The sequence below is a fragment of the Lissotriton helveticus genome, chromosome 8 (assembly GCF_964261635.1).
Source record: "Lissotriton helveticus chromosome 8, aLisHel1.1, whole genome shotgun sequence".
Classification (NCBI taxonomy): domain Eukaryota; kingdom Metazoa; phylum Chordata; class Amphibia; order Caudata; family Salamandridae; genus Lissotriton; species Lissotriton helveticus.
The window spans coordinates 246,566,738-246,588,312 of NC_136069.1; the positions used below are offsets into that span (position 1 = coordinate 246,566,738).

The 21,575-nt window shown below is 44.8% G+C and overlaps 1 protein-coding gene across 1 annotated transcript in view; it reads left to right on the forward strand.

Moving 5' to 3' along the window:
* ARHGAP42 (Rho GTPase activating protein 42) overlaps nt 1-21,575 on the forward strand; it is an 840,311-nt gene that overhangs the window by 537,797 nt on the left and 280,939 nt on the right. Inside the window, exon 4 of the mRNA XM_078656994.1 lies at nt 12,855-12,926. Coding sequence (XP_078513120.1) covers nt 12,855-12,926 — 72 coding nt within the window. The remainder of the gene's footprint in view (nt 1-12,854; nt 12,927-21,575) is intronic.

Sequence of the window (21,575 nt, forward strand, 5' to 3'; positions counted from 1 at the left end):
GTGGCCAGCATGGTTGCCAAAGAGAAAAGTAAACGTCCAGCCTTTACCAGTAGTGCTAGAGGGGGTACTATAGATTTTATTTTTATCTAATCTGAGTTGCCTTCTTGCCTCTCTGATTTTAACATCATAGCAAAGTGTACGAGTGATCATAACCTCCTTATTTAAGCATTAGCTTGTCAGTTAATAAAAGCTTTAAAGAATACATGTCTTAAAATAGAGTACTCAAAGAAACAAGCATTAGAAAAACAATAGGTCTCGCATTTTTTTTTAGTTAGAGCTATTGGCATAGCTCAACAGCTACCTGACAGAAATTGCCACTTTGCAAGTGCCGAACAGAGCATTGCTCAGTGAAACAGCCTGAAAGCCTAAAACAATGTTGATAGCCTACAAAATAAAAAAGGCAGATCAGGATGACCAAGAGGAATCGCGGATGTATTGGGATGGCCAACACAAGCAAACAATGAGTGAAATCGCCTGGGCGTGACCCAAACACGCGAAGGCGGGAGAATCAGACCCAATGCATCAATAAAAACCCTGTTTTTCTAAATGGCACAACAACATACAAATGGCATTTCGTGGGCATGCCAAAAGCCGATAGAGGAGATAATAACAAGTCCTGCAGGCAGCGCATTAGCGCTGCGTAGGCTCGACCTAAAAAGGCATTAAAATTAAATGAGCTAAGGTGCATTCCGAGGCTTTTAATAGTCAGATTGTGTCCCAGAATATGATTCCTGTTTTAAATTGCCTTACTGAAAATTCAGCGGCCTACTCATCTTGAAAGGGTTTGATACTAGATGTAGATCTATCTCAGATAAATTGACCTCAAGAAAACTCCAGGTTGAGGGATCTCGACATAGATGGTTTAATTCAGCCTGTATTCCGGTTCATAAACAGTTAAAGGCAACACTAAAGAAACAACCACGGTCATTAGTAGACAGTGAAGCTGCAATAAGATCATATAAAATATTATGGAAGAAAGAAAGGGAGAGATCCAAGGTAAAACTTGGGCGGACCTCTCGGAAGCTGTTAGGTTGGGCAGTAACAATGCATTCTGGGAAATAATTGCCCACTTGTTTTTTGAAGTGCAGGCTGTCTAGGGGGTTGAAGTATCGAGCTGATTTATGAGTGGCCAATTTTGCAGAAATATTCTGTTCTGGTCCTAGTCAATCATTATCCTCCTCTTTAGTAAATTACATAAACCTGTCCAACACAGGCTCAATGACCCCTCGCTAGGTACAGAAATCAAAGAAGTAGTTAACGCTCTTGGGAAATGTGCACTCTAGAAGGCGCCAGGCCAAGACAGTGTCCCTGCGGATATCTTTAAAACCAATGTCGGCCTTTGGGCACCCCTGCCAACTAATGTATTTAGGAATGTGGTGTGGGGCCAAATACCCAATTCCTGGAGGACAGCTACAATTATCCTGGTTTATCAAAAAGCGAAAGACACTTCCCTTCATGCTATGGAACAATCTCGCTCATAGATTCTAGCATGATGATTTTAGATAGAGTGCTTTGGTCCTGCCTGGAATCATGGGCAGCAGAACGATCTTGTCTAACGTGCAATTTGGCTTCTTGCTAGGTTTTGTGACTTTAGACCAGTGCCTAAACTTCTACATGATAACAAGAAATAAGTAATTGCCAAGAAAGGAACCCTGCATCTGGCGTTCATTGATTTATCTAGCGCTTTCAATTTGGTGAATCACCGACCAATTTTTTACAAATTTGTAAACTCTGGGTCCTGATGGAAAGTATAGGAGTGGAGCCGGAACTACTTACCTTAATTAAATGTTTACATCAGAATCTTACTATCAGGGTTTGGTATGGCTTGTATGGTGAAACCACCTTCCAAATCAGATCTACACGAGGAGTGAGACAGGGCTGTATTTTGGCTCCCTTCCTTTTCCTGCTTTACATAAATGGGATCTCTAAATATCTATCTGAGGCAGAAAAGGACACCCCACCAATTGGTAGGCTGCTCATCCCAATTCTGCTGTGCACGGATGATGCTATATTGATCGCCCACATACGAAATGGCCTACAGATTTTATCTTCTCATATATGGAAGAACTGGATCTAAAAGTTAAACACTATAAATAATTTATTATGACCTGTGGAGCCAGTAGCATGAGATCAAAATCCTTTATGGTGGGAACAACTTCTCTTGAGAATGTGACATATTTTAATTAATTAGGGATCCTTTTTAGTTCTTCGTTTAAATGGAATTCACTTTTAACTGCAAGGGCACAACAATTTAGTAGGAATAAAGAGGCAATTTTTAGAATTGCCCATAGGCTGGGACAGAAACCTATTGAGGAGATGGTCAATTTGTATAAAAGTAAAAGCATTCTTGTGGGGCTTTACAGTGTGGGTTTGTGGGGTACATAAATGCATCAATTCTCCAGTGGGTAGAAAAACGTTTCCTAAGGAGGCTACTTGCGGTTCCCTCGAGGACTGCTGCTCTGATTTGTCATGAAGATTTAGGTCTCCCTCATCTGGAGGATCAGATGGATTTTGCATCACTTTTGTTGTGGGCTAAAATCTGGGGATGTCCAGTGGCAGCCTTGGTGAGATCCTGTGTTTCGAATTGTTTATCATTGGATGGGGTTGCTCTGATTCCATGGATTTTATAACAAAAAAAACTTTTGAGGTAATCGGATTATAAGAACTATTTGATAATCCTCATGTGATAGCCGTAAAAAGTAAAGAGGAAGTCAAACAACACTGCTTCAAGCATTGTGTGGCTCACAGGCTGTCGAGGGCTCAGTCCCTGGTGTCAATTGTTGGATATATGTCAGTATCAATCATGGGGTGGGGAATTCATATCGCCCGACGCCCGAGAAATGTTGATTTCTGTCAGGGGCAAGAAGATTTAATGTCTATTTTGTCCGACGGGCAACTAGACATTAAATCAAAGTAAACTGCGATTTCCCTGCTCGGCCCCGCCCCCTCAGCTATCATCTCGGTGAGGAGCCGGTAGTGTTCTGTCAGACGCAGCTTCTCTTCCACTACTGGCTGTAGCTTCTGTACGCACGCATCTCTTGTGTATTAGGAGTGCGCACAAGAACAATGGTCTGCCTATGGCTGCTCCACAAGTCTCTGTCATATGATTTACTAATGCCATAGCATGCGTGATGGCACGGGATGCCGAATACAGAACGTAAAATGTATTTGCCTTGTTGGTAGGATTCTAAAAACACGTTTTTGTGTTTTCCTAGCTGCTAATGTCTGCGTGGCTAGTGCTGAAACGTGGACACTTTTGCTATGCAAGCACACGAAGTAGGGGAAAGAGGCGGTAGAAAGAGAATGAAACCGAGATGAGCAATGAGAGGGGTCTTTAAGAGCGTGGTGTCTGCATTTTTTTGTTTGTTTAGTAATTGCCCAATTATACAAGAATGAACTCCATATCAAAGTTATTTTAACTTGTTTTAGGTTAAAATAAGAACGCAATATAAAATGGGCTGAGGCACGGTAAATACTTTCTTTCATCTGTTTGGTTGTCCGTTTTCTCTCTTTCCTTTGGTGCAGTTGTCCAAACAAATCGAAAGTGTGGTGAATATTGCTCGTGCAGGAGAGTAAGTTTGTATTCAAAATATTTAACTACTGGTGCGCCCTGAAGCAGTCCTGCGTGGGTATCGCTGGAGAGGCCTATTTCATCTGGCATGCGAGGTCCCGTTTGGCTCAGATTCTCTCCTGTTCTGGCCATGGCGGCACTGCAAGGGTTGGAGCAGTCGGTTGAGGCTGTGCTAAAGAGGGCAGTGGAGTTGGATGGTGCTTTAAGATCCAAGAGACCCTGATTGGCCGCCAGTGTGGAGTCCTGTGACCGCATGGTGGCATAAGCGCTGCGGCCGCACATAGACTCGGGACACCAGTTTTGCTTTACCGCGTGGTCCGGACTGCCTTGCCGGCCACGCCTTCTTTATTTATACATCCTACGCGTGACGTCCTACATCCGCGTGTGCGCACGTCAAAGTGCACGGTTAACTGAACTGCTAACCCGCAGTCCAAAACACTACACTCCTTTCAACCTTTAATTAGAAAAACAAAACCCAAAACATGCAGGCATAGTCAGTGTGAATTGTGGTAGAGGAAAAGAAATAAGGATATGGGGCCATCCGGCCTGTTACCAGTCTGGCAGGTAGAAAGTCTATGATCAGCCCACGGCAAAATCTGCCAGTTGTGAGGACGGGGCCGGGTTTCTTCTCAGTCCATATCCCGATGCTTCTCCCCGGTGGAGTACCCTCCGTGGAGTCTCTTGATGTGGTTCTCTGGCACTCCAGGGGACATCTGGGGACCGGGGGCTGTTGGTTATCGGCGATTCTATGGCCGGTGGACTCATCGCTGAGTCAGCTCCACTTCCTCTTGGACTACCAGGTCCTTCCAATTGACTAGGTGGCTCTTGCCCCAGCTCTTGGTTTTGGGGACCTGAGGAGATGTTGCGCGTGACAGTTTCCGTTCCACGTTGAGCGGTCACCATGGTCCCGATGCGGCGCATGACTGTCCATGGTCGGGGTTCAAACGGGAGTCTGAATTTGCTCCCTGTGTATCTGTCTTTTACGTAGACCTGGTCCTTTTCTCGGATTGATGGTTCTCTGGCCCTACGTTTGAAGCTGGCATATTCATTTGACCGTCTTCGTTTGGATAGGGCCTTTTTGTGGGTCTGCGCTGTTTGGGGACCAGGTGTGGTGATTGGAGTTTGTGTCTCTGACCACTCTTCTCATCGCCGCGGGGCCTGGAGCCGCTTCTGTGGTGCGATGTGGCGTGAGCCGATATTCCCGCAGGAACGTGTAGATTGGTCTTTTCAAGGTGGTTTCTTCTGCATGGGCGATTCTGATGACTTTGTTCAGCGTGCGCATGAACCTCTCTACCTCCCCGTTGGCTTGAGGCCAGCGGGGAGTCACTTTCCGGTGATGGATTCCCCACTCTTTGAGGTATTCTGCAAACTCTTGTCCTTGAAATGGTGGCCCGTTGTCCGTCTTGACACATTCGAAGATGCCATGCGTGGCAATCGTTTTCTCAAACTTTGCAATGACTTCTTTAGCAGTGAGAGTTATCACGACTTCCACTTCCGGGTATTTTGTAAGATCGTCTATGATGACGAGCATGTACCTTCCATCTGGCAGGTGCCCAAAGTCAGCGCTGATTCGTTCCCATGGCCTCTGCGGGTCATCCTCGGTGATGATCGGGGGTGGACTTTCCGGTGGCCCCGCCGCTTGGCACCATCGGCACTCTTTGACGGCTAGTTCTACTCTGGTGTCCATGTCCAGGAACCACACCTTTGCGCGTAGCCTGCTCTTGGTCTTCACTATTCCCTGGTGGCCGCGGTGGGCTAGTTCGATTGCTTGTGGGGTTAGGCTTTGCGGCATCACGATCTGTGGTCCTCTCAGTAGGCACCCTTGGCTGTCGACTGACAGTTCGTCCTTCACCCTCAGAAAAGTCTCCAGCGAGCTCCTCGCTTGCGGCGTCCTTTTGTTCAGGGACGCTTGAATGACCTTCCAGTCGTTGGCTTGTACGGCACTCACCACCAGTTGGAGTACTTCATCGCTGCGAGTAGCTTCAATGATCATTTCCATACTCATTGGCAGGGGTCTTGATCTTTCCAGCACGACCTTCACGTATTCTTCGGTTTCGTCTGCGTCTTCCTTTTCGCCAATGGTTGAGGCCCGGGGATGCCTCGAAATGTAATCCGCTGGGTTTGTCGCTCCCGGCTTGTATTCCAGTTGATAGTCGTATTCCTGTAGTTGTAGGATCCATTTCTCTATTCGGGGTGGCGGTTTGGACACCGACCCTCGGAATAGAGGAATCAGAGGCTTGTGGTCTGTTGAGACCGTGAACGGGTGTCCATATACGTAGACATGAAAATGTCTGCAGGTCCAATGGATCGCAATCGCCTCCCTGTCTATCTGAGAGTACCGTTGTTCTGTTTCAGTTAGGGACCGACTGGCGTAGGCTATGGGGACCCAGTCGTCCTCTCCTTGGCGTTGGGTCAGTACAGCTCCTAGACCGTAGGGGCTGGCATCCACGGCTATGTTGGTAGGTTTCGCCGGGTCAAAGTAAGAGAGGGTCTTGTCCGCGGACAACGCGGCCTTGGTGTTCCGGAAGGCGATGTCCTGTTCTTCCCCCCATTGCCACGCGGTGGTGGACTTGGTGAGCTCCCTGAGGGGTCTGGTGTGATTGGATAAGTCTGGGATGAATCTCCCGCAGAAATTTACCATTCCCAGGAAACTCCGTACCTCCGACATGTTGGACGGGCCGGTGCTGCTTGTACATCTCTCACTTTGTCTGGATCGGGAGCGATCCCTTGGTCAGAGAATGTGTAGCCAAAGAAGCTGATTTTGTTTTGGAGGAATTGGCACTTCTTGCGATGCAGAGTTAGGCCTGATTCTCTGATTCTTCGCAGCACTCCTCTCAGCCGTTTGTGGTGATCTTCGACGGAGTTCGCATATATGAGCAGATCATCACTCACGTTCAGGACTCCTGGGAGTCCGCTAAGAACCTCTCTGATCGTGTTCTGGAAGACCTCCGCCGCACTGGATATGCCAAAATTGAGACGTCGATACCGTCTGAGGCCTACGTGGGTGGAGAAAGTGGTGATGTAGCGGGAGTCCGGGTGAAGGGGCAGCTGGTGGTAGCCCGACAGAAGATCCATCTTGGAAAACCACTTTGCTCTGTTCAGCTCTTCGAGGATGTCGTCAATGGTGGGAGTTAAATGCCGTTCTCTCTTGACTGCTGCGTTGGGTAGGCGCATGTCTACGCATATGCGGACCTGACCTGGTTGTTTGGGCTTGCGTGCCACCATGATCGGAGACACCCATGGGGTGGGTCCACTGACCTTCTCGATGATGCCCTGTCTCTCGAGGGCCTCAAGTTCTTCCTCCACTTTCTTTCTCAGATGGAACGCTATTCTCCGATGTCTGAGAGCAACAGGTTGGATGGAAGGATCGATGTGGAGCGACACCTCCTTCCCTTTGAGGCATCCAATGCCTCGGAACGTGTCTTCGAACTCTTCTAGGATTGTGTCGAGTTCCTCTTCTAACACCGCCATTGCGAAAGATATCAGGTGGAGTTCTTCAGCTGCCTGCCCACTGAGTAGCATACCACTGCCCTCCTCTGTGACGTAGATGGTCATCAGAATTTTCTGGTCTAGGTGCTGTAGTTCCGTTTGGAAACACCCAATTAGCGGGATCAGGGTCTTCTGACAGTATGCGAATACCCGGATTCTTGCTGCTTTCAGGGTTGGCTTATCTCGCAGTTGGTGGTATACGTTCGCCGCCATGAGTTCAATCGAGACCACTGTGTCGATCGTGGCTCGTACTTCCTGTTGTTGTATCTTCAAACGACACTTCGGTAGACGCCTCTTCTTCCTCTGTGGTTGGTCGATGGCGAACACGTAGTGGACTGGGTAGTCATTGGAGTCATCATCCATGTCTTCATTGTCTGGGCTTTCTCTGATGGCGTGGGCTGCTTCGCTCTTAGCCTTCGCGGATCTGCAGACTGCTGGGAAATGGTTTATCCGCCTACACGAGCTGCATCTTTTCCCGCGCGCTGGGCAGTCTTGAGCGCGGTGGGGCGCGCCTCCGCAGTATCCACATTCTTTGCGCCTTTCTGGCGGCCTCCTTCCTCCGAATTGGCGCGATTTCGGCCGGACGACGTTGACCTGTCTGGCCGTATTGACCTGTTCTGCTTTGACCGGCCTATTCAGGGCCGCCTCCATGTGCGAAGCTCTCGCTTGCGACAGTTCCTTGGAGCGTCCCAACTTCAGGATCTCTGCCAGCGGCTTACCGTCTTCTTGGAGGATTTTCACCCTCAGGTTCGACGAGTAGCATCCTTGTATTATTTGACCACGTATCTCCTCTTGCTCATCGCGAAACCCACAGGTGCTGGCGAGTTCTTTAAGCCTACCATGGAATGCATCCAGCGACTCTTCGCCTCCTGTTTGGCTTGCCTGAATATGAAACGCTCATAATCTTTGCAGGCCATTGGTTCGAAATGAGCGTTGAGCGCATTGAGGAGCGTGACGTAGGTGTGTGGTGTTGCTTCTACAAGAGTCTTATAGATCCTGTGGATATCTTTCCCTCCCAGATGTAGGAGTAGCGCCCTGCGGCGTTCCCTCGCAGTGCCCGCGCCCTCAAAGTAGAACTGAAGGCGTTCTGTCCAGTCCCTCCAGCGCGGCGCCAGGGAAGCGGATGCGCCGTCCACGACGAAGGGCTCAATGGGGGGAATGGTTGTCATGCTTGCACGAGGAGCAGCTGCAGCGCGTGGCTATGAGCGATGTAGGCGCAGTGCTTGCCTGTCGTGCTCTCTGCGTTGCCCCACCTCACTGGGGCAGAACGGCTGCTGGTGCAATTAGGCCGGTGGCTCTATGACCTTCCACCGAGGCAGACTCTGTTTTCACGGCCGCGTTAGGGCCGGGGCGGCTGTTACCGGCTGTGGGGCCAGGGGGTGGCACTCATACTTCTGTACCCGGGATCCATGTGCGAGCTCCGCCACTCGGGGTCTCCCACGCACGTCGGCGGCCCTCTTCTGTCTCAGAGCGGGCCACGCGGTCCCTGCCCATTGCGCTGGGGCCAGGCTGCCGGTCGGGCGTCTGCATGCCGCCGGAGTGCAGGAAGGGCGTGGCGGACAGGGCACAGCATGGGCTCTTACTCCCTCGTCGCCATTGTGGAGTCCTGTGACCGCATGCGCATGGTGGCATAAGCGCTGCGGCCGCACATAGACTCGGGACACCAGTTTTGCTTTACCGCGTGGTCCGGACTGCCTTTCCGGCCACGCCTTCTTTATTTATACATCCTACGCGTGACGTCCTACGTCCGCGTGTGCGCACGTCAAAGTGCACGGTTAACTGAACTGCTAACCCGCAGTCCAAAACACTACAGCCAGGACCGGATAGACGTTGTCATGTAGGTGCTGAAAGGTGATCTTGTGTTTGGGAGAGACGCTGCCACATTTTCAGTGTGCTTAGGCATTACATTTTCAGGGTATTTAAATTTGACGTTGTGTTATTTTATGTGTGAAATTTAAGAATTATCCTGCCCCGACCCTTAACATGGCAAAGTATTTTTTAAGATTTAAGAGTTATGCTTTTGGCTCTTTTAGCGACACACTTAGCCCAGCATTTTGAAGGCCTTTTATTTGAGGTTGTGCTCTTAGCTGACGATTTTTTATTGCGTATGTGTGACAGTTCCGTGGATTCAGTGTACATTCTACTGTCAAATGTTGGACACCTCGAGTGACATTTTATTGTGAGTAAACCGAATAATGAAGATGTGAAGAAATGCATATCAGAAACTACCCCTTTTGAGCAATGAGAACTGCCTCATAACCCCTGAATTGGACAATCAACATACTTCCGAGTCATGTAGTTTTCCCAACAGTAATACTGTCTCCATTTTTCCAAATGCTCTGTGGACAATAAACCACAAAGCAAGCAGTGAGACCTTTCCCTACAATCCTACCAAATTAGGTGGAATTTTCTTCCTACGTTTACCCTGGACCCAGATTTTGTTTGATCTTTGATATAAATAAATATTTGGCCCATGTCCATGATGAGAATGGGCTGTGGAAAGAGTTGTGAATACTCCCAAATTCATTATTTCGTGGGTGTGCATAAACTTCCCAGGGCATACGGACCCTGAAATACCCTCCTGAAACACCCTCTTCTCTCACCTCAGAAAACATTTATTCACAAGAAAAGGTAGGTGTAAGTGAATCTTTTTACAAGTGCACATTTACACTTTGAGCCTAACAACCTGAAAAGCTGTGCTATTTGCTAACCAAAGTTGAAATAAGCATTGGCAAACTATAGATCCTAAACAGCCAGAGACTAGGGGTGTCCAACATGTTCCAAGGAGGGCCAAACCCATACTAGATTTTCAGGATTATTACATAAAATAAACATATACCAATTTAATCTCATTGGAACTAATTTGAATAGCCAGTGGTCATTTTGTAAGTCTGGCCATGGATTCGGACCTGCCCTCGTTGACCTATGCTGGACATCATTGCCACCTAATCCAAAACTTCCTTGGAACCCTTCCCCTTCTGCAACATACATTTGTATTTCTCATACATTTGTAGAATGTCCTTCATTAGAACAGAAAACGAGTGGCTTCTTTCAGCCTTTTCTGGAAATCCATGGATATGTTTGCGGGCAGTATCTCTGCTCCAGTCAGGGCCAAATTAAGCACGTGTTATGCAAACCTTTCCTGTTAGGCACTGCCTATCAAAAGGAAGTGTTTGGGTTTATCTATAAGAGGTGTGCTTACATCTGCACGGGGGTATGTCTCTAGGGGTGTGGTCCTGCATGGGGTTGTGTGTCTGTCCATTAAGTGATGTATGAGTATATGCATCTGCAGTGTAGCTATGTGTCTGCGCAATGGCGTTGTTTGAGTGTGCAGTGGGTGTCTGTCTGTCCCAGGTGTGCGTGTCATTGCAGTTGGGTTGTGTGTATGTGCAGTGAGTATGTCAGTATGGCAAGATGAAAGGGAAAGAACTAATTAGGCTGGAAGGAGGTCAGACGTTTTGTGACAGACAGCACCTCCCCAACTGCACAGCATTTCTCATCCATTTATTTTTTACTGAAACACTGAGGTACTCCACCTTAATTATGAATAAGTATATCGTGCTATCAGAATATTATATACAAAATTTTGAGCGTCAAAATTTGGAGAAGGTAATTGGTAAGCAAAGATTTACTATTCCTAACTCCAGACTCTATATTTTGGTTCTCAATATTTTAGCAGCATGATGTTTCTGCAGTAGATATTTCCACATACAACCAACATGGGTGGGTGTGCAAATATGCTGCAGCTTGTGATTTGGACCAGTATATCGAAGCTTCCATACCTCAAGTCAGTTATTCAAGATCCTTCCAAGATAATATGGAGGAAGCTTTTCACAACTTCAAAGAATGTCTTGGAGCAGTCACAACTTGGATGGATGCAAATTGTTTAAAACACAATTCTGATAAATCAAAAGTTTTGTTTTTTACCAAAATGGCCCCTGCCACCTTCTATCTGGTGGTGGCCTGCCAACCACCTGTCCTAATCATACCACGTCTGCTAGAAATGTGTGCATCATCTTTGACTCCACCCTCTCTTTTATGTCTCAAATTAAACCTATTTCGTCTGTCTGCCTTATGAAGATGAAAATTATAAAGAAGTTTCTTGATCTGGTTTCTGAAGAGACAAGGAAAACAGTTAGTTCACTCTTTAATTTTGTTCCATCTGGACTACTTTAACAGTCTCAACCTTGGTCTTCCTGCATATTTGATACACCAACTTCAGCTAATTCAAAATGCAGTGGTACAACTAATCAGGAGAGTGCTGAGGTGCCATATCATCTCTCCATATTTGAGACATCTGCACTGTCTTCCAGTGGTATAGCGTATCAACTTCAAAACTCTTACATTGGTTTCCAGCACTTATCATGGTGAGGCCCCATGTTATCTCCTGAATAGACTGTCTTTGTATACTCAAAAGAGGGCACTTAGATCCAACAATAGTCAACTCCTGCGGATTCCAAAATTTCTGAAGTCTCATTGTGAAGGTAACCCCTTTACTGTACGCACTGCAAAATTATTGACATTCTTCCTTTTCAGTTACGGTTAATTGACTGTCAGCCTTCAAAAGGCAACTTAAAACTTGGCTATTTGACTCAGTTACATTTTTTATTACTTTGGCCTTCCTTTACTGTCTGCTAGATCGATGGGACACTACCTTCATACCAGCTGTGGGCTTTAACAAGTGTCATTTGATTGGTTTATTGAAAATCATGTATTGTTTTGTTTCAGTACTTAAGGAGAATATCGCTTTTCTCAGCAATAAAGTCAAGTTTTCCTTCAACATTTTTGCAAATCATTGATATCACTGGTCAGTTTTATTAAAACAAAAATCCATTAATGGCTCTTTGTCATCCCACATTATTGATTTGGGAACAGATGGGACAAGTAGATTGTCTTACAGGACATGTAGATATAAGTTGCATTTTGTCCCATGGACAAGTAGATTATTAAAAAATTTCCACACCCCTATAATCAATCCAGAACCTTACCTATCCTGGATTTTGAACCCCACCCACCATTGCTACCTAACGTTTTTCAAACTTAGTTTAATACATGTTAAGGTTGCCTTTCCCCTACAATGAGTATGGTAATATGATCTACCTTTATGTCACTGTAATACTGCTGCTAAGCAAAGCACTTGCCACTTTATATTGTTTTGTCTTCTATAAGCAGAATCTAGGTGCTCATTGTTTACCGTTTTTTTCAAAGATCAAAACTGAGAGCACACCAGGAATGCCAGTTGTTTTTACAGAATCTAGGCACTTTAGAGAGCTGTCTTGCAGTGCTACCTTTTATTTGAAGGGCATTAGCTATTAGAAAAAGCTATAAGCTTCTCTTTGTGTGATTATGTCACTAACTCTATTACTACGCTGTTTTGCTGTGTTATGAAATGTGCACTTTAAATTTTAACTGGAATGTTTTACTCATTTATAAGATGTGTTTTATGTCTTTTATGGCTTTTGCCCAATAAAGATTTGTTTGACTTGAGTAAATTATAACTATGGTTAATATTGATTTGAAGGTGGTGCGTATTTTATAAATGTAAGTGATTACTATAACTTTAGATTTTGTAATGTTTGTATATTTTAAGTTGGGTTTCTAGGGAAAGAAGATATATAGACCGATATATAGATTGGCAGATAAAGGTATATGCAATTTAAACAGGCCCTGGTACTTTTTACCTGACAGTACTTATTTAACTTTGGTTGCTTGTTACTCATCTTTGAAATGTGTATATTGTATAAACCAGATAATCTTTTTAGCATATTTGCTAATAGTTTTGTATATGTTGCAGATTCAAAATGCAAATGATGTCTTAATTGCCCCACTTGAAAAGTTTCGGAAAGAACAAATAGGTGCAGCTAAAGTAAGTAAATACCTTGAAATATCTATGCACGCACATGAAATTCTGCATGTTTTGCCCTAAAACTCTTTTCCTGATTTAATTGCCCCCCTCCCCCTTGAAGTTGCACTATTTTTCTGTGTATTTTGAGAAGAAAATAAATGACCAGTATGATACATATATCTATATTCATCATCCTCAATTAGTCCAAGTTGTTTTAATTTGGTCAACATGCTACATAGTTTATTATGCAGTTTGTTAATACACTCCTCTTCACTAATTTAAAGTGAGTTGTAATTTATGTTTGTTTTGTTGCTTCCTAATCCTATTCATCCAAATGTATTAGTACTGAATTAACCCCTTTATGTGCAGATCTGATTATTATGGATTTATCTTCTTTCAAACTATTCAAAGCCAGCTCTACTGTATTGCTCAAAATTCATCTAGCGTCAGTATTTTCTAGAGCATAACTGACTCTCAGGACATGTTCAAAAGTATATCCACCATATTCTCAGATTAAAATTGAGAGGTAAAATTGTATTTGATTTTTTGTCCACAACCTTTGCTAATTCCAAAATTCATGTCACACATTAGTTTCTCTAGAACCCACCTTCACATTAGCTAGAAAACTATTGGTCTATGATGTGCCAACTCCTTGTCCTTGCTCCATTCTTTGAGGGGGTTATTTCTGCTGAGAGGAGAAAATAATCGGCACATTTGATGTGTTAATTAAGTTATTTTAATGTAGATAAATATGTATGTGTATATTTTCTTATTGCACTCAGGTACGTATATTACGTACCACCAGGAGTGTCAGTGTTTCTCCTGTTTGCAGGTTGGAATTTTAGAAAGGTTATGAGTTGCTGTAGAAAGTCAAGGGGGATATTGAAGGTATGCACTGTAAAACCAAAATGAGGATCCCTAGGGAAAAGACTGAAACAAAATGTCTGATTAGCCTAGGAAGTGAGGAAGAGAATGTATGATTTCAAAAGGCAGGTGCAATACTTTCGATGTGAAGGCAAAAGCCCTTTGTGTAGCCTTTCTCCATACACTGCAGTTGCTATGCTATAATGAAATGGTACACATGTGAGTGGAAAAGCCAAATTACATATGGGTTACATGGTTTTGCATCATGGATCATTGTAACATCTTCTTCAGTGTGGAATTTGAATAGATACACCCCATATTTCATGCAGGTATTTAGGAGAATGGTTTTCTCATGTGTGAAATTGTGTTCCCTTTTGAGAAAAAAACCTCAAAGAAATTCACCTTTGCACATTTCTTATTTGACTTATTTTCATTTAATTTATGTTTAATATTGATTTACAATATAAACACAATCAATTAAATATTAAATATTTTGAGTTCTAGCATTTTAGAATTATTTATGTAGTAGCACATTTCCTCCCATGCGCCCATAACTGCCAGAACTGGAAGGTGGTTAAACCTGATGTACATCATTTAAAGCTTTTTGAAACATTTTAATAATTCGTATGCCCCTATATAGATTGTCTATTATGAATTCTAGTTTTACTTAATGTCCAAACATCAGCTTGGCATGGGATCTGATTAATGTGCTATTTAGGTATGCTTTAAATGTATGTTCATAACTGGATCATGGCAAAGAGCTTTCAATTAAGAGATTTCAACCAGCACTTAACAGATTAATTTAGAGGTAAGAATTTCCTAATATATGTAATGGCCTGTGCATGGTGTCAGATACAGCTCTGCTAATTGTGAGTGACCTTTTAAGGTTCGCGTATGACAATTGCCCATCTGTATTATAATACCAATTCGTCTTCTGAACTTTGGGGACATTAAAACTTGGAAACCATAGACTTTCACAAACATTATGTACATCGTATACCAAAAGGCTGTGGATTCATTATGTCATAGTGATTACCATCTGCTTTATTGAATTCTAAGGTCAAACTTTGGAAATACTAACCTAAACAGCTGGTAGTGGTCCTGGTCCTGTAGGAGCGGTGTGGGTCCATACTCCCTCTTCCGCCTATTCTCACAATCGTAGATGCACACGCTTGGGACACCACTGCTATTTCCCCGCCCTGGTTGATGGCGTCCATAATCCGGCTATTCCATACCTGGGTCAAACGCAGATCACCTGAGCCACTACATTTGAGGATCTCATTCTAAAGCTTCCATAGGAGTGTCTTTATTAGATGACCGACATTGCCATATAGAAAAGCATTGCCCCTGCAAGGTATGCCATGAGGTGGCATAACCACATCAGCTGCAGAGCTGTCTGACTGGCTAGAGGCTGTAATTCAAACACTCCGAGATATATATCAGGATGGAACTCTACTTCCTTATGACATACTAATATAAATGAATGAATGAATGACTGATACATATAAAGCGCACAGCTACTCCAGCAGAAGTGTCCCGGCGCTAACAGTTCACACATGGCTGCCCTACTAGATGCTAAGCTCTTAAAAAGCCATGTTTGCAGCTGTTTCTTGAAGTGGGTAAGATCTGTTGATGCTCTCAGCGCTTTCAGCAGTTTGTTCCATGCATGGGCACCTTGGAAGCCAAAGGATCTACCACCGCTACGCACCAGGCGTGTTTTGGGGATGCAGGCCAAATCAACGGAGGATGATCTCAGTGCTCTAGTAGGTGTGTAGCGGCTAGCTCGATTTCTAAGGTAGTCGGCGCACATGCCATGGAAGGCTTTGAAGAAGATTACCATGGCATTGAATTTTATCTGCTCCCTTACTGGAAGCTAATGTAAGGACTTAAGATAAGCAGTCATATGTGACCTGAGTTTCAGTCTGAAAATCGCCCTTGCTGCTGAATTTTGCACTACCTGAAGGTGCTGAAGAAGGTAGTCCAGTAGGCCCAGCTAGAGGGCATTGGCATAGTCCAATATGAACGTGACCGGCCCCTGCACCACTGTCTTCCTGGAATCCGGTGGGAGAAGCGGAAGGAATTTCTTCAACATCCGCAGTAAGCCAAATGACTTACCTGCCGACCAGTTTCCACTGTATAACTTCCTGCCTGTGATTCTGGGTAATAAATGGGGGGATATGGCTATGGACCATCCAGTATTTGCACTTCATAGAGAGGTGTAGGTACCTCACTAAATGGTTTGCTGAGTCATTATGCAAGCACACAGAAGTGACGCTAATGTCAGTGAGGCAACTCTGGGAAGCAGATAGATGTCATCCCGTCACTTACAAGGAATGGGCTGAAGTGCTGAACAGTCCCACCTATATTCCCCGCAACACTTGCTTCCGCCTCATCCAACAATATATACTCCAAAAAGCATACCTCACCAAAATAAACAGATTTTTCCGCTGCGTAGATGCAGCCTGAACGAGGTGCCAGGTCACTGACGCGGATCTCCTTCTCATGCTGTGGGGCCTGCCCATCTTTGCACACCTATTGGCACTCGGTGGGTACTGCTTTGGCCACCTCCACTGGCCGCATCATATCACATAACTGGGAGGAGTATATATTGTGCCTCTACCCAAGAGGCAAATAACTGTAGGTCACCTTCCGCTTCCTTGACCTGGTTATACTGGCAGTCAAGCACCTAATTACTAAACAATGGAAGTCACGCAACCCTCCCACCTTAATGGCCTGGAGACAGTCGCTGCTGTTGTGGGCTAGGAGGGAGAGTGTGGCATTGTGCACTGAGGACACCCTGGGCCTTCGCAAAAGCCATATAGCAACAAGCTGGGATGCCATTCTGCATGACTTTCAGGGAGCACAATCAGGCAATATTCAGGTCTGTATCCCTGCCTCCCCGGGGAACCCAGAAACGGTCAGTTCTTAATCCCCTCTGGTGCAATTGAGATCGGTGAGCAGGGAGCGACAGATTTCCTTGCCCCAACACACCATCCCCTCTCCCTAACGCTCGGAGCCGCATGTGTGCCTGACATATTTGCTACTACCACAATTAGGGGCCAATCAACAGTTCAAACAGGCCAAGCTCTTCATGGTTTTCCTTTTTATTTCTCCATCCCTTAGTCTTCCCTCTTCCCAAAACCATGTACAGAGACCACCTGCTTCAATAATGATGGCTGTTGAGGTACACTTTTAACCTATAGACACTCAGCATAGATGTGATAATCAGCCATCCCTTATATACACATAAGTCTGCATCGGCTTGTAATAGAGTAATTGTATACAATTTGTTGACTGTCATGTATATGGCAATAATGCTTGCAATGGAATGCCCATTCCTTGTGGATATACCTGTTCACTCTCTCAAACGCTTGCATATAGATGTGTAATAACACAAACTGTGGTCACCAAACAAAAGGAGAGTGCGGTGGGGTGGGTAAAGTCTTAAAAGGGCATATTGACCTTGAGTTTAGATTTATCATTCCTTTTTACTTAGTTCCCCTTTTTAGGTCTCACTCCTAGCGTTGCACTGCGACACATTTAGGGCCAGATGTAGGTAACTTCTATTTACCGACTCATAAATACCGAATTTTACCGATTCGGTATTTATGAATCGGTAAATATAAAGGGGTGAGATGTAGGAAATTTTTAAAATAAAATTACTGAATCGGTAACATTCGGTATTTACCGATTCGTTAAATACCGAATCGGTATTTCCTATTGATTCCTATGGGCTGTGAAGCCCATAGGAATCAATGGGAAATACCGATTCGGTATTTACCGAATCGGTAAATACCGAATGTTGCAAGGGTGCAGGGCGTGTCACTTTGACACCCTCTAGCACCCGAAGTAATGGCATGTGTGACATGTGGCACACATACATGCCCTTAGGGCATGTCTGTGTGTCACATTGCACAGTGTGCATGCACAGATGTGCATGCACACCTGGATTCGGTATTTTACCACACAATAGGATTGTGTGGTAAAATACCGACTCTTAAGTGCCTGTGACACTCTCAGGAGTGTCACCTACATTTGGAATTACCGAATCGGTAAAATTACCGATTCGGTATTTTACAGAATCGGTACATTTACCGAATCGGTTAATTTACCGATTCTGTAAAATAATAGCCCCTACATGCCAATTTCTAAATACCGGTCGGTAACGGTACATAAGCCCTCCCTGTTCCCCTTATCTGTTAAATTCCTTTCCTCGTACTGCCCCTTCTGTCCTTTCACCCTGTTACTAAACCCAATGCTGCCTCCTCCCTAGCAGCCTAAGCTAGTGCCACCTACCCCCCAACCTTCAGCTTCCCCCGGCATGCTTTTTCTCCCTCCAACCTTGTTCCCTTCACGCTGCGACCTCACCAGAGACAAGGTACCGCCCACTTGCGCGCCTCCTACCCCTCTGCTGACCCACACTATTGTTTAGGGCCTTACCCCCTGCCTTCCTTTAACACCATTTTATTGTGACCCATAACCGACACACACCTCTGTGTTGGTCCTTAGCTACTAAAGAAAAGAGCCCACTTCCCTCGTCAACATTATGATAAAACATATAGTTGCTGCCCAAGTCCTCTGAAACGTCACAAGGCCCCCTGTCCAATACAAGTAATTTTAAGATGACACAACACAGGCCACCAAAACGCAAACCAAAATGTCCACAGGCTTACCCGGATGACAAACAATTCATGCATACTGCGAAAAAGATATTACCAGTAAGCGTTGAATAGCATGAAGTTATCTGAGTGGACGATGCACAACTGGTGGCGGGAGAAGGGGCAATGATCTAAGTATCACTAGCGACTCTGTTACTGACACCTTCAAAGTAATGTGCATTTATGGACAAAATTGACTTGTTATTGAGAACGTTCACTTTGTCATGGAAATGATCAGCGGAATTCGTTTGCATTATTTGCCCTCAGAAAATACAAATGCTCATACCTGTAGACCAATATGTTGCCACTGGACACAGTAACAAAATTTCTAAGCAACCAACCCATACGGCAACCTCTAAAAGCACCCCTGGTCTCCTTGTAGTGCCTCCCATACAGAGCATCGCTTTCTCAGAGCCCACCAGGGGACTTGGAGCAGGCCGAGGGCCCCCATTTAATCCGTCTACGCTTGGGATAGGGGAGGGGCATAATTTACCATTAAAACACACAGTCCACCCTCTCCCACAGCCCACCCCTTCCAGGCATTGCAACGCAGTATTTCCTTTCAGCCGCCAATGATGCACCGCACACTCCCAAAAACGCAAACCGTCCACAAACCACCAGGCCAGCAAACCTCCATGTCTGGCGACCTTCAGCAGCGCCATGACTCCCTCGAGCCCCCCACCGCCCAAATGGGTGCAACCTTTGACACCTATGCGTTACCTCTCCTCACTGCCCGTCGGACAGCGGCACTCACAGCAGCGAAAACCTCACTCACCCCCCACCGAACCTGTCACAACTAGCAAACCAAAAACCCCACACTGCACGTACACGAGACGAGGTACCACCCACTGAACCATAGCCAGCACCCACCATGTTCTCCCATCTAGATTTTTTTTTATCGCTTGGACGGCCCCTCCCCCAAGAACCCTCGCCACCTCTTCCTTAGTGAAAGTTTGCGCTATTGCTGTTGCATTGTTAGTTGCAACTGTAACAGCTCAAACTTTCAGTAATGCGAGACCTGTTGCATTGCAAATGCTTGTTATGTATGCAAATGGCCTTATCAACTAGGTATATTGTACGTAGTGCATGGACCATCAGAACCAGCAAACTGTTGTTGGTAACAGTCATATTTGCGCTTACCTGTAAGTCCCTTTTGATTCAGTTAACTGCTCAGATTCAATGCTATGTACCAGATGCTCAAGTCTTTTAATGTCATGCCAATGTATACTACTAAAAATATATTGTTAACTGTGTATGTTGTATACCATGATTATAACACAAAATTCAATTAACAGCTAAAAAAAAAAGTCATAGATGAACACGATTGCCAGGGTACATGAACTGGGTAAAGGGAAAGTGGGCAAGAGAGAGTCTGACATGGCTGGTTGTGTCAGCTTCATCGGGTGACTCTCCCTTGGCTGTATTCAGTTTGATATGAGATCTGGTTCCTTTTGCTCTGGTTGTTGGGACTGGTTTTAAGGTTACTGCAAAAAGATAAACAGCAACTTTACAGTGTCAACACTTAGCATGACCTATATACAATATAGAATGACTATTGGTTATGCAGTTCCTGGAAGCAGCAGGTTCAATCATGTAGTAGAATATCAGACGTATTTGTTGTCTCTTCTTAGCATCTATCACAACATGTTCATTCTCTCTCTCCCAAGTACGTAGTGAGTTAGGGATCTCAGCAGTTTTTACACCATCAGCATTACACCACACATGATAGAAGGGCTGAACACAATTAAGTCTGTGGTTCACTATTAAAGAATACACAACTAAATTGTCACTGTACTGTGAGTCTGCAGTTCCATTTCCTACAGGCTAGGTGACTTTTATATGGGATTGTCCAGGTCTTTAGCAAGTACGGTGGAGTGATCATGTATGGCGCTGGCCCACATTCCCCCATACCATGCAAGCAAACTTCTATGTTCAGAGAGTTCAATGTTTAGTAGTGATGGGCAATTTTGCTACCTCTACGGGTGTGATGGGTGATCCTGTGTGTTGCAAAGGAAGTTTTTATTCCTCAGTGCTTCAACTTTAGGCACCACTTCCCAAGATGGCTGCCAGTCATATGAGATTATGATCTCTTGCTCCTATGTTGCTTGATCCTGCAAAACCTACAGTTGACGCCACCATTCCATATCATCCATCGGTTGTTTTTTTGGGCAGTAATCGACATACAGCAGAGAACCAACGCTCCCTTGTAGCCTTGCCCGTGGTGCCCCAGATACATCACTGGACTAGGGAAGCCCTTGCTCAAGAGGGAGTTTTGGAGGTTCAGAAGGGGGTTCATGAGGGATTGGGTTGACGCTGGCATCATTCCCTTACAACCAGTTTCCATCTGTGAGTATCTTCCCATTGTAAGATTGCTGGTCAGTTTCATTACCAATGTTTCATGTTTGTATTGTGTGCTTTCTAATTTGCTGTTTATATCATAAATATATTTAAAATATAAGAGAAATTATAAAAACTGTTTTATAACACTTAACCCTAATTGGACATTTAAACTTTATTGGAACAGAGCATCATGGATGCGTAGATAACACCCACTCTCTGCCGCAGACCTTGCAATTGGAGCACTGACTACCAGGAACCCTCATGCTTTTCAAGTTGTGGAAGTATAACTTTTTGGCGGTACACTGGTGCAGGGTCACCCTTTGGTCCACGGGTTCAAAAACCAACAAAGTAGAGATCAACACTGGAGTAGGAAATAAATAACAAGTTTATCAATCACTCATGAGTGGGACCACGTCCAAACAATACTCTCAAGTGCTGCCTGAGGTAGTACACTGGCTCCACAAACCAGTGCCCTTTAAATACAGGTTTTGTGCAGTGTAAGCACGTGGACAGAAATAGGAAGAACAAGTTTTAGGAATAATTATAGGCAACAAGGGCAGTTGAAATCTACATGGTCAGCAAAGTGGAAGGGGGAGCAGAAATGCTTATAGCAGGAGTAAATGATTGACAGTTAACAGATGTACTGGCAGCTACAACTCTCAGCACGTACATTGCTTTTAGCTGCGTCAGGAAGTCAACTAAAATACATAGCACAAGCAGAGTGAAAAGACAAAAGAATTACGAAGGAAAGTTAAATGGACACCACAGCCAAAATGGCTGCAGCTTATGCCAAGTAAAATATTACACG